The 12,014-nt window shown below is 41.4% G+C and overlaps 1 protein-coding gene across 2 annotated transcripts; it reads right to left on the minus strand.

Moving 5' to 3' along the window:
• Window positions 1–748: 748 nt before the first annotated feature.
• On the minus strand, window positions 749–10,908 carry LOC127191410 (cytochrome c oxidase assembly protein COX16 homolog, mitochondrial). 2 transcript variants are annotated; one of them, XM_051148518.1, is made up of 5 exons: window positions 10,690–10,751; window positions 7,407–7,478; window positions 6,260–6,410; window positions 3,121–3,183; window positions 749–910 (listed from the first exon to the last, which is right to left on the minus strand). In XM_051148518.1, the coding sequence occupies exons 3-5, from the start codon at window positions 6,344–6,346 to the stop codon at window positions 794–796; spliced, it is 267 nt and encodes an 88-aa protein (XP_051004475.1). In that variant the 5' UTR covers window positions 6,347–6,410; window positions 7,407–7,478; window positions 10,690–10,751; the 3' UTR covers window positions 749–793. The 2 variants fall into 2 exon arrangements, with proteins under 2 accessions (XP_051004475.1, XP_051004467.1); XM_051148510.1 differs by lacking the exon at window positions 6,260–6,410 and having other exon boundaries at window positions 10,690–10,908.
• Between the last annotated feature and the right edge of the window lie 1,106 nt (window positions 10,909–12,014).

The following is a 12,014-nucleotide window of genomic DNA, read 5'->3' on the forward strand; positions in this document are numbered from 1 at the left end:
TTATAGTGAAGATATTTCAGCTAAAACTTCAGGTATTTAGAATTCAACATTAAGATTACACGGGGTGAAGGATTGAGACTGCCTAAGCACGGGTAGTTTTAAAGACAAAGCTCTACCTTTCCTATCATTTTACTTAGGGATCAGACTACAGCAGATCTAACAAACTAGAACCAACTCCCAGATTCTACCGAGGCGTAGAACTGGCATCTCAGAACCTCAACAAACACGCGCCACCTTCTCACCACAGTACATTGCATATGAATCATGTAAATTCTCTCATTTCCTTAACAGTTCAATGGTTTCAGAGGCTGATTTATGAAATATTAGGAATGAAAGGCAAGACCATTACTAGATTATGATTGCTTATTTATAGGCTTAACATAAAGGCACAATTTTGTTGGGAAAACTTGGATCCAAGCCGATGATTTTCATCAGAAACCAAAATGAGGTAGCAGATGTTCTGGTGGCTGGTAGAAAAGAGCTGAGTGGGTAACAGGAAGGAAGAATCCACGGCACATTGTGGTAGCAGTAGTCACATTTCTATGGGTAGGTAGGTGTGTGTGTGTGTGTGTGTGTGTGTGTGTGTGTGTGTGTGTGTGTGTGTGTGTGTCTTCAACACTGATACTTTCATTTGCAAGTAGAGTGAAAAGCATACAGACTTATATTTGGCTTTTTAATCAAAGCTTTCTGCCATCACATTATCCACAACCAGGTCTGCACAGGTCTGGAATCTTTGTTCTCCTTCTTCCCACAAGTCCAGTTGAAAACATTTTATTGGAAAACCTGAGCACAGTCAGGTTGTCTTAGGCTTAAGAGTTGCTGGGTTTCGTCCTTGGAGGAGTTCAGGATCTTCCCAAGGCCTTGGACCTCGAATATTCTTCCAGTCTTCAAAAGTGGAGTCCTTTATTTTCTATAGAGCCACAAAGTTAAACACATTAGTTTGAAAGCCCAGTAGCTTTGACTGAGGCATCACTAGGTGCTGAGCAAGTCAGGAAAAACCTAACAGGCTCCAAGACAGTTCAACAAACAGACCAACTCTAAGCCAAGCTCAAGGACTTCCTGGGGCTACAGCGTTGCTTGCTACAGAGACATGTCACATCTACCTTTGCCCATAATGATAAACTCTTGGTGAAAGGAGAAGTCTACACTCTGTCTCTGAGAGCACGAACAAAGGGAGGGCAGCATGTGAAAGACTGGTGTCAGTCCCAGCAGACAAGAGAACTAAGGTGCAGACTCTGGCGTCTTCACAAAGAAAAGGACAAACAAAATGATTTGTCCTGCACCCAAGAAGTGACACTGGCCTTTAGAATGAAGTCATTCGCCACAGGTGACCTGAGAAAAACATTCATCAGTGAGGAAACTACTCAACTACATTTTGAAGCATCCTAGCTACATTTAGTTTCAATGGTCTCAAGCACAGGGAGGAGACAAAGAAAAAGGATGCACAGAAAAGGTCCTTTATCCTCTCTGATGGTGACTTTTATATACCTGCCTCTTTCCTGCCTCTTTTCTAAATTACTAAGGAGGGGGGGAAGGCTATAAGATCAATGGGTAATTTATAGCCAAGCATGGACAAAGTGGCATATGTTTCCTTTGATGCATAGATACTAGGTATTAACTCTTTTGCTGACTAGCTACACAGTCTTTACCAAGCAGCACAGGCCACCTTGGCATCCTCTCTCTTATAAGTTATCACTAACAGTTGACACAAAATATTCTATATTCATCTCTTACCTTTTGTGATTACTAAAAGAACTACACAGAAAATCGACTCCCAGATAAGCTTCCACAGAACCACTGCCCACACAGCACTCACTTCCTCAGTGGACAGTCCAACGTTCCAACCAAATGACAGGAAATCAGTAAAGAAAAGCATTTTTCTTCGGAAGTCAGGAGCAAGTTTTAAATACATACGGATATACAAAATGCTAATTTACTGTAAGGATTTTCAAGTATGGTTATGAAATGATGTAAAGGCGTGGCGCTCCACCTCCCTAATGCTGCAACCCTTTACTACAGCTCCTCCTGCTGTGGTGAGCCCCACCATAATATTATTTTTGTTGCTACTTCATAACTGGAACTTCACTACTGTTATGAATTATAATGTAAACAGCTGCTATTTCCGGTGTTCTTAAAGGGGCCACAAACTAAGGGTTGAGGACCACTTATCTAAAGGAATTAAAAGGCGCTTTGTTTCTGAGACACAGTCTATATAACCCAGGCTAACCTTGAACTCCTTATGCACCCTGAGTTGCCTTTGAACTAGCAGCAAGCCTAGCGCCTCGGCCTCCTCAAGTACTGGGACAGCAAACATGTGCTAACATTGCTGGCAAAGGGCATCGATAGCAGAGTGACCGCTATCCAGATACAGTAAAGTCCATGTGCTCATGAGAATGTAAAACAATTCTTAAGATGCGAGGCAGGGCTGACAAGACAGAGTCCTGGGAGCATGTGGCCCTAGGAGCCATTCACAGGAAAGATTCCTGGTAGGAAATCTGCGAAGCATGCAGTAGGCCGACTGCCAGGCTGTGCACAGGAGCTAGGCAAGACCCAAGCCTCACTGTCTAACACCAGTGCCCTAGGACTGAACGAAGAGCACAGGACACAGTGCGGAGACGCCCCAGGGACTGACCTCCATCCCCGCCAAGCACAGGCCTCTCCTCAGCATTCTCCTGCTACCCTGACATCAGCTAAGACACTAAACGGCCAGGGCTGCTCAAGAAGAAAACTTCCTTTTGATTCACAGCACCGAATCTAAAGCCGAGCCCTGGCAGTGCGGTCTGCGGCGGGGGGGGGGGGGGGGGGGGGGGGGGCACTTAAATAATGAGGCCTTCCGAGTTACTGGGCACAGGAAACAACAAAGCTTGTCCTCAGATTCTCCTTTACAGAACAAACAAACAAACAAACATCTTACAGACATGGAGTGCTCCACTGGTGAAGTTTATCCAAAAAACGCTTGGATCTCCAGCACTTTTGGTTCCAGATTTTAGATAATTTACCAAATACCACATATTTGAATTAAATTTATGTCCTTTTCTTCACTACTAATTTATTTTGAGAAACAGAACCAGTCATGACTAGTGAGACTGTTTCAAAACACAGAATAGTAACATACTATACCTCATACTCTGACTCTAAAGTTATTTTATTCACTTTCAACTTTTTCTCCAATTCAGGATCAATCTGTAGGAAAAAAAGGGAAAAATCATACATTATTTAATTCTTTTACATTCGTTTTTCACTTTAATTTTTTTCTCATTTTTTACTTTTAAAAGACACAGAGAGCTGAGCCTGGTGGTGCACGCCTTTAATCCCAGCACTGAGAAGGCAGAGGCAGGAGGATATGTGAGTCTGAGCCTGGTATACATAGTGAATGCTAGGGTAGCCAGGGACACAGTGAACTCTGGCTCAAACAAACAAACAAACAAACAAGGTCATAGGAAAGATGGCTAGGACAGTTCAGCTAATGTAAAGCATTCGTCAATATCTCTACTATCCACCATGCTAACTAATACATAGTGATAACTAATACATACCTCCAGCCACTGATAGTCACTGAGGCCTGCTGTGTGCCAGGTATTTGATATATACATATACAGTTTAATGTGCATAAACCTTGTAAGATAAACATGAGTTTCATCTTCATTATTACATTTAAGGAACGCAGGGCATAGGAGCCTAAGTAACTTGTGAAAGGCACATGTGTTGGTGCTGAGTTGGCCCTCTGCCTCCAGAGGCAACACTATTCACTAGCAATGTAGGTTTAGTGGCACAGAAATATTGAAAAACAAAAGGATACCTTCCACAGACCTGATAAAGAGCTGGCTATGGGAAATGCAGGGTTCCACAATGGCATGTGCAAACTCCTGCCTATGACCTGTGTGTGACAAAGCAGAGTGTAACTGATGAAATCAACAAGACAATGTAAATGGAATAGCTGAGTCTCTGTGCTGTAACAGAGCCTATGAACAAAGTGAGAAGCCTGGGTTTAATCCCAGGGTTCCATTAGAATGATGTGGAGCTAGAGACATATGAGACAAATCACAAAGGGATATTCTGTGACAAACAGATCCTGACATTCCTGAATGTTACTAGTGCTATTGGTCATATGCCATGTCTGCCTTATCAGCAAACCGTATGTCACTGTGTAACATTTCCATAAGCTATCCTCTCGTGCTTCTATACAAAATGAGATTAAAATGTTCAATGCCATCAAAGCAAACAAATAAAAACTCAATTAAGTCTTTGGTTTAGGGTTTAACAGGAAAAAAAAAAATCCCACTACAGGAAGAAGGTTTCCTGGAAGTTAAGACTTTGAGTTGAGACCCATTTTCCCCTTTGGCTGCACTTGCCAAGCCTGAAACAAGTACAGACACATAATATGAAATGTATGGGAAAAATTAGGGAAAGAAAGGAAAAGGATTATTGGAAATGTGCATTGAGGAGAAAGCGGGAGGGAAAAGGGAAGATAAGGAAATGTAGTTTGGGGATGGGAAATACTATCAGAGCGCATTTCGTACATGTATGGAAACATCATAATGAAGCCTACTACTATTTTGTACAATTTATGTGGTAACTTAAAAAGAAGAAGAACCAAGGCTGGAAACAAGGTAGATGCTGCTCCTGGGGGTTAGAGAAACCATCACATAGGGCTATATGGACAAAAGCAGAAGGCAAACAATACATGACAGGGATTTATCTCTCTAAAGAAAGTTCCAAAATTCCTAAATTCTACACTCCATAAAACGAGAGTATATAGTGAAGCTGGAACTCTCTAAAAAGTGGAGATGACCGTCCTGGTGTACTAACTGAAGGTCATGTAGGCCAGGTCTTAAGACTAAGGAAGAAGCAGAGATGCACTGCTGCTAACGCCAATCCAGCCAGGCCAGGACCCAGCTCACAGTCAAGTACTAAGGGACTAGACCCCACTGTGCCTGTCTATAAAGAATAACAACTGTTTCTGAAGGAGAACATACACCTAAACACACCCAGGAGCTTTACAGTGACCCTTAAACAACAATCAGCCTTTAACTAAAAGTAATGATAAGGCGCATTCAAAGATATAATGGTATAGTCAAAATGAAGAAATTAGATAATTATAGCCTATGGGAGGTGGGAATTCTAAGTAAATATAATTCTCAAAGTGTTTAAGTCACTGAAGAAAAAAATGGAGAAAATATGACATTATGGAAAATTACTAGAGTATAGAAATACATAATAAAAGAATTGAATGAGCAATTAGAAGTGAAATATATATACAAAATCACAAAGTTAAAGGACAGGTTTAGTAAGAAATCCTACATAACAAAAGAAAGATTTAGTGATTAGAAGATAAAACAACAGAGAGACCCCAGGGATGGGTACACATACAAAAAGAATCAGGCATAGATTAGCAGTACACTCCGCAGCTCATACAGGCCATGGACTGACACAGTTTAAAGTCCACTCTACAGCTCTTGCGGCCCATGAACTTAGGCATGGCTCATTAGTGCACTTTAGAGCTCTTACAGCCATATGCAGTTAAGCATAATTTAACAGTACAATCTACAGCTCTTGCAGCCCATGAATTTAGGCATGGTTTAATAGTGCACCCTATAGCTCTCAAAGTCCTATGTAGGAAGCAGAAAGAAAACTAAAGAAAAAAAAAAACATTTTACAAAATATCATCCTTTTTCTTTTATGTATCCTGTGGTTTTGCTTAAAATTCTCAAAGAATCCAAATGACAATTTGATACTCCATTTTTTTTTCACATTTGAGTACCTAAGATTTAAAGAAAACATTTCTTGCTTCCATGATTCAATCGCCTTCTCCCTTTCTTCCTTCTCCCTCTCGTCCTCCTCCTCCTCTCTCCCCTCCCTCCCTCCCCACCTCCCTCCCTCCCCCAGTGCTGGAAGTCAAGCCCAGAGCTTGCTGGATGTTGGGCAAGTGCTCTATCACTGACTTCCATCCCCTGGTCGACCTATCACTATGCATAATGTGACCCGATGACCCTTGATAAAACAGAACAAGACCAGCTGTGTTCTTTCTGGGCAACAACACTCCAGGTACTAGAACTTTGCCTTTTGTTCACCACTAGGTTATATTTAGTTTCACCTCGTGAATTAGAAAAATGGAATTTTAATAAGTTTCATAGATCAGTCGAAGGAATAGTATAATAAGTTAGTATGGTATGCACAAGCTAACTCAACATTTACAATATGAGGTTAAGTATTGGAGTTTTAAGATGAACCAATTTAGGACTGATTTGTAGGTACCTGCCTGTCTCATCCTGGACATGTGGGATTCAATCTTCATATGTGTTCTCATCCTGTATCCAATACACACAACTGCCATTTCCTTTTGCATATTATGCAGTATGCTGTTCTGGTTATTTAACTCCCTAATCCGGCTGTGTGTGTGTCCTTTTCACCTGTCATTAAAGTAACAGGATTATTTTGCTTTCTTTTCCAGTGATGTCTGGATCATATAAGCATTGCTATTATGATTATTCTTACTTTCATTATCTGATCTTGAAAGTAGTAACAATATTTACATTAAATATTAAGCTAGCACTATCTTGTTAGAAAGCATAACAGACAGGCAAGTCAGAGACTGTCCTAGCCACAAATGCATGCATTTAACTGAACCCTTAGTCATATGACTCGATGTGATGTAGCAACAGAGGGTCCATTATCATAGTGAGCAATGCTTGTGTCGCTACATAATGATGCACTGCATATTAATTAGAAAAACCTTCAAATATCAGGTATGTGTTCCCTCCCCCCAAATTACAACACATTTCTCAGTTAATGATCCAGCGTTCTTATGTAACACGTGGCATAAATTTGACAATGAAATTGTAATTATAGAAGGAGAGAATCCTAGCTCCCTCCTGGAATAGCCGCATGACTGTATGCAAGATAGTATAGCTTTCTGGGCCTTTATTGCCACACTCGCGAAACAGAGCCCCTATGTGCTCCTACTACAAAACAGACACTATAGAAAGACAGGCATCTTCATTTATAATTAACATATTTTATTTTTAGCATCGGTTACTAATGAGAAATGGCAATATATTTATAATCAGTGACATTATAATAGAATAGCAATTTATAATTAGAGACATGAAATAAAATTGTTGATTCATGTTCTTTAATTCCTTAAACATCCAAGAAACAAGTACATCTGAGAATATTTGGGGGGAGAAGCAACAATATTACAAATTCCCCAGTGAATACAGATAACTGTTACCAGAATGCTTTCTGAGACTCACTTTCCTGGACTCATTAGTGATGTTTTAACCAAGAGAGAGTGCAAAGACTATCTATTGCATTTGCAAAACAAAACAGATTAATATCACGAGGCAAACTGAGCATGTCATTCTCCTAAATCGAAAAACAAGTCAAATAGCAATGATAACTCTTACCTTAATCTTCACAGCATCATAACGGATTTGTGAAAATTCACAAAGACCAAAAGAACCTCCAACAACCAGCAACTGAAACAGAGGACAGGAATAGCTACATGAGATAGGGTAGACGCCACTTGGCTACATTCAGTTAAACAATGAAGACTATACACAACCTACCATTATTTTTCCTAGAAAATTATTACTCATCTTTTAAAAGAGGATGTGGTGGGTATTACCTTCAAAAGCACTCCAGTGACACCTGAAACCTGGGCAAATATTGAACCCTAAATATACTATGTTTTTTCCTATACACATATACAAATTACAAAGTTTAATTTTCAAAACTGGCACAATAAGATTAGCAACAAGAACTAATAATAAAGTACAGCAATGATAATGATAATATAGTGTAATAAATTCCATTTAAAAGCTTATGAATTGTTTATATCTGGAATTTTCTTTCTTTCTTTTCTTTTTTTTTTTTTTTTTTTTTTTTTTTTTGACAATAACTGACAAGATGCAACAAGTGAGCACTCAGTGAGGAAGGCCACTATACTACCCGGGAAAAATTATAATAGATTATTACTGAATGTTATAAATCACCATCATATGTATTTGCCTTTTCTTGTTGGCTGTTTTTTGAGGCAGGGTGTGGTGATTTAAATAAGAATGGCCCCATGGCTCATATATTTGAATGCTTAGTCATCAGGGAGTGGCACTGCTTAGAAAGATTAGGAAGTACGGCCTTGTTGGGGTAGGTGTGGCCTTGTTGGAGGACTTATATCATGGGGGTGGGCTTTGAGGTGTCATACGCCCAAGCCAGGTGGGTCTCTCTTCCAGCTGCCTGCAGATCCAGATGTAGAACTCAGTTACCTCTCCAGCACCATGTCAGCCTGTGTGCCACCATGTTTCACATCATGAAGACAAGGGACTAAACTCAGAAATGTGAGCCAGCCCCAATTAAATGTCTTCCTTTATAAGAGTTGCCGTGGTCATGGGGTCTCTTCACAGCAGTAGGACACCAACTCATGCACAAGGCCAGGATGGCCTTAAACTTGCTTTGTGCCTGGGAATCACCTCAACTTCTGATCCTCCTGCTTCCAAATTGAACTGTCCTAGCCATGTTTCCTATGACCTTGTTTGTTTGTTTGTTTGTTTGAGCCAGAGTTCACTGTGTCCCTGGCTACCCTAGCATTCACTATGTATACCAGGCTCAGACTCACATATCCTCCTGCCTCTGCCTTCTCAGTGCTGGGATTAAAGGCGTGCACCACCAGGCTCAGCTCTCTGTGTCTTTTAAAAGTAAAAAATGAGAAAAAAATTAAAGTGAAAAACGAATGTAAAAGAATTAAATAATGTATGATTTTTCCCTTTTTTTCCTACAGATTGATCCTGAATTGGAGAAAAAGTTGAAAGTGAATAAAATAACTTTAGAGTCAGAGTATGAGGTATAGTATGTTACTATTCTGTGTTTTGAAACAGTCTCACTAGTCATGACTGGTTCTGTTTCTCAAAATAAATTAGTAGTGAAGAAAAGGACATAAATTTAATTCAAATATGTGGTATTTGGTAAATTATCTAAAATCTGGAACCAGAAGTGCTGGAGATCCAAGCGTTTTTTGGATAAACTTCACCAGTGGAGCACTCCATGTCTATAAGATGTTTGTTTGTTTGTTTGTTCTGTAAAGGAGAATCTGAGGACAAGCTTTGTTGTTTCCTGTGCCCAGTAACTCGGAAGGCCTCATTATTTAAGTGCCCCCCCCTCCCCGCCGCAGACCACACTGCCAGGGCTCGGCTTTAGATTCGGTGCTGTGAATCAAAAGGAAGTTTTCTTCTTGAGCAGCCCTGGCCGTTTAGTGTCTTAGCTGATGTCAGGGTAGCAGGAGAATGCTGAGGAGAGGCCTGTGCTTGGCGGGGATGGAGGTCAGTCCCTGGGGCGTCTCCGCACTGTGTCCTGTGCTCTTCGTTCAGTCCTAGGGCACTGGTGTTAGACAGTGAGGCTTGGGTCTTGCCTAGCTCCTGTGCACAGCCTGGCAGTCGGCCTACTGCATGCTTCGCAGATTTCCTACCAGGAATCTTTCCTGTGAATGGCTCCTAGGGCCACATGCTCCCAGGACTCTGTCTTGTCAGCCCTGCCTCGCATCTTAAGAATTGTTTTACATTCTCATGAGCACATGGACTTTACTGTATCTGGATAGCGGTCACTCTGCTATCGATGCCCTTTGCCAGCAATGTTAGCACATGTTTGCTGTCCCAGTACTTGAGGAGGCCGAGGCGCTAGGCTTGCTGCTAGTTCAAAGGCAACTCAGGGTGCATAAGGAGTTCAAGGTTAGCCTGGGTTATATAGACTGTGTCTCAGAAACAAAGCGCCTTTTAATTCCTTTAGATAAGTGGTCCTCAACCCTTAGTTTGTGGCCCCTTTAAGAACACCGGAAATAGCAGCTGTTTACATTATAATTCATAACAGTAGTGAAGTTCCAGTTATGAAGTAGCAACAAAAATAATATTATGGTGGGGATCACCACAGCAGGAGGAGCTGTAGTAAAGGGCTGCAGCATTAGGGAGGTGGAGCGCCACGCCTTTACATCATTTCATAACCATACTTGAAAATCCTTACAGTAAATTAGCATTTTGTATATCCGTATGTATTTAAAACTTGCTCCTGACTTCCCAAGAAAAATGCTTTTCTTTACTGATTTCCTGTCATTTGGTTGGAACGTTGGACTGTCCACTGAGGAAGTGAGTGCTGTGTGGGCAGTGGTTCTGTGGAAGCTTATCTGGGAGTCGATTTTCTGTGTAGTTCTTTTAGTAATCACAAAAGGTAAGAGATGAATATAGAATATTTTGTGTCAACTGTTAGTGATAACTTATAAGAGAGAGGATGCCAAGGTGGCCTGTGCTGCTTGGTAAAGACTGTGTAGCTAGTCAGCAAAAGAGTTAATACCTAGTATCTATGCATCAAAGGAAACATACGCCACTTTCTCCATTCGTGCCTATAAATTATTTTCTTTAATATGGTATGGGCTTGTACTAAAGCAAATCATCTTGTCAATGATGAAGCAACGAATAAACATAATTATCGGAGCTCTTGCCAACCTCAACCTTTAACCGCCAAGAAAGCTTACTGTCAAACGAGGAGAGCAACAACAAGCACGTTTGTGAACGGAAAGGAGAGACTAGGAAAAAAACCTAAAAGCTCACATCTTTAACTATCTCTTCTGAGCACGCAGCGGACCATCAGCCAAGGAGGCCCCGCCCCTTCCGGAGACCCCGCCCCACTCAGGCGGCAGCCACTCACCAACATGGGGACTCCGTAGCGAAGGGTCTTGTTCTTCCGCAGAGCCCGCAACACCGCGGGCGCAACCATGGCTGAAGCTTTGGCCAGCTTAGCCGCCTTCGGAGCGGCCCCGGCCCTGGCCCCCTCTCAGGTGAAGCTGTAGACTCAGCTCTGACTTTGAGTGCCGGGTCCTCGCCTGACAGGCCTCCGCTAGTCCAAAGTAGTCGATTCGTTGTAACACACTCTCGTACCGCCCCTTCCTCTCCAACCCCTCCGCCCCGGAAATGGAAGCCACTGAGGTTTGGTTCCGGGACGACAGGGATACCGGGTGCAATTGGATTTTCGATTTGGAAAATCTATAATTCGCGCATTCTGGATCTTGACTAGCGTCTTCTGGCTCAATAAACTCAGCTAAAGGGCGGGGCTAATTTTGAAGCTCATGCGAAAGTAGCGTGAGTAACCAGGTTAATAAATGCTTTTTTTTTTTTTTAAGTCGTGGCTTATCAGTCATAACTGAACCTTTAATGCTATTACTTTTACTGTGCGATAGCCTGTAGTTAATGAACGCCTGTTTTCCATTGTTTAAGCAACTTAACTTGTTTGTGTACCTCTGAATGACTCAAGGAACACAAAGACAAAAAAGAAACAGGCTGTCTAATGGGGACACCAACTAAGGTAAAAAGTATGATAGCTTGGACACCCACCGTGTCATTTTCCAGGAAGAGACAAAGTTTTACGTCTGCCTCTACCTCCCTGATGCCACTGAAATGCTTCTGGTGTAGCCTCACAAGTTGTGCCCACAGGAGAAGCTCTGTATCTCTTTAGACTTAGGCTAACATTTATGTCAGAGGAAAAGAGGGCAGGAAGGGAGAGGGGAGAAGGAGTATCTTAATTTTAACTTCTCTTAAAGATTTTAAATTAGTCTTCCACCGCACTGAAAGACAGGCTAACACATAATGAATGATAAAATTCTCTTGGCTTTGCCCCCACTGTTGTTACAATTTTCTTAGCAAGCTTTAAAACTCTTAGTTAGAAGACTTCAGACTGGTACTGTTTTGGGTTTTTTGTTGTTGTTGGTTGGTTGGTTGGTTGGTTTCGTTTGGGTCTGCCACTGTTCATTCCTTACTCCATCCTGAAAGACCTAATATTTCTTAATGAATATGAATTTACACACCTTCAATACTCACTTCCTGGGACACAGTACTTGAATTCTACTGTACTCTATAGGCAATGTAAGTTAGTCCCTCCTCAGAGCTCCAGTAGCCTTTGACATATAATTTGCAACACTGTGTATTGCATTAGTTTATAAAAAGCATTACCAGTGTTACTAGCATGCAAACAAGAAA

This window comes from Acomys russatus, chromosome 1 (assembly GCF_903995435.1).
Source record: "Acomys russatus chromosome 1, mAcoRus1.1, whole genome shotgun sequence".
Taxonomy (NCBI): domain Eukaryota; kingdom Metazoa; phylum Chordata; class Mammalia; order Rodentia; family Muridae; genus Acomys; species Acomys russatus.

What these genes read in the sequence shown, in the direction of transcription:
- LOC127191410 (XM_051148510.1), bottom strand. Translation starts at nt 10,758, where the DNA reads ATGGTTGCGCCCGCGGTGTTGCGGGCTCTGCGGAAGAACAAGACCCTT. An exon ending in GCTACGGAGTCCCCATGTTG is followed by an intron (nt 7,479 to 10,689) that starts GTGAGTGGCTGC and finishes CCTCTGTTTCAG; the next exon opens with TTGCTGGTTGTTGGAGGTTC. An exon ending in CTTTAGAGTCAGAGTATGAG is followed by an intron (nt 911 to 3,120) that starts GTATAGTATGTT and finishes GTGGCTCTATAG; the next exon opens with AAAATAAAGGACTCCACTTT.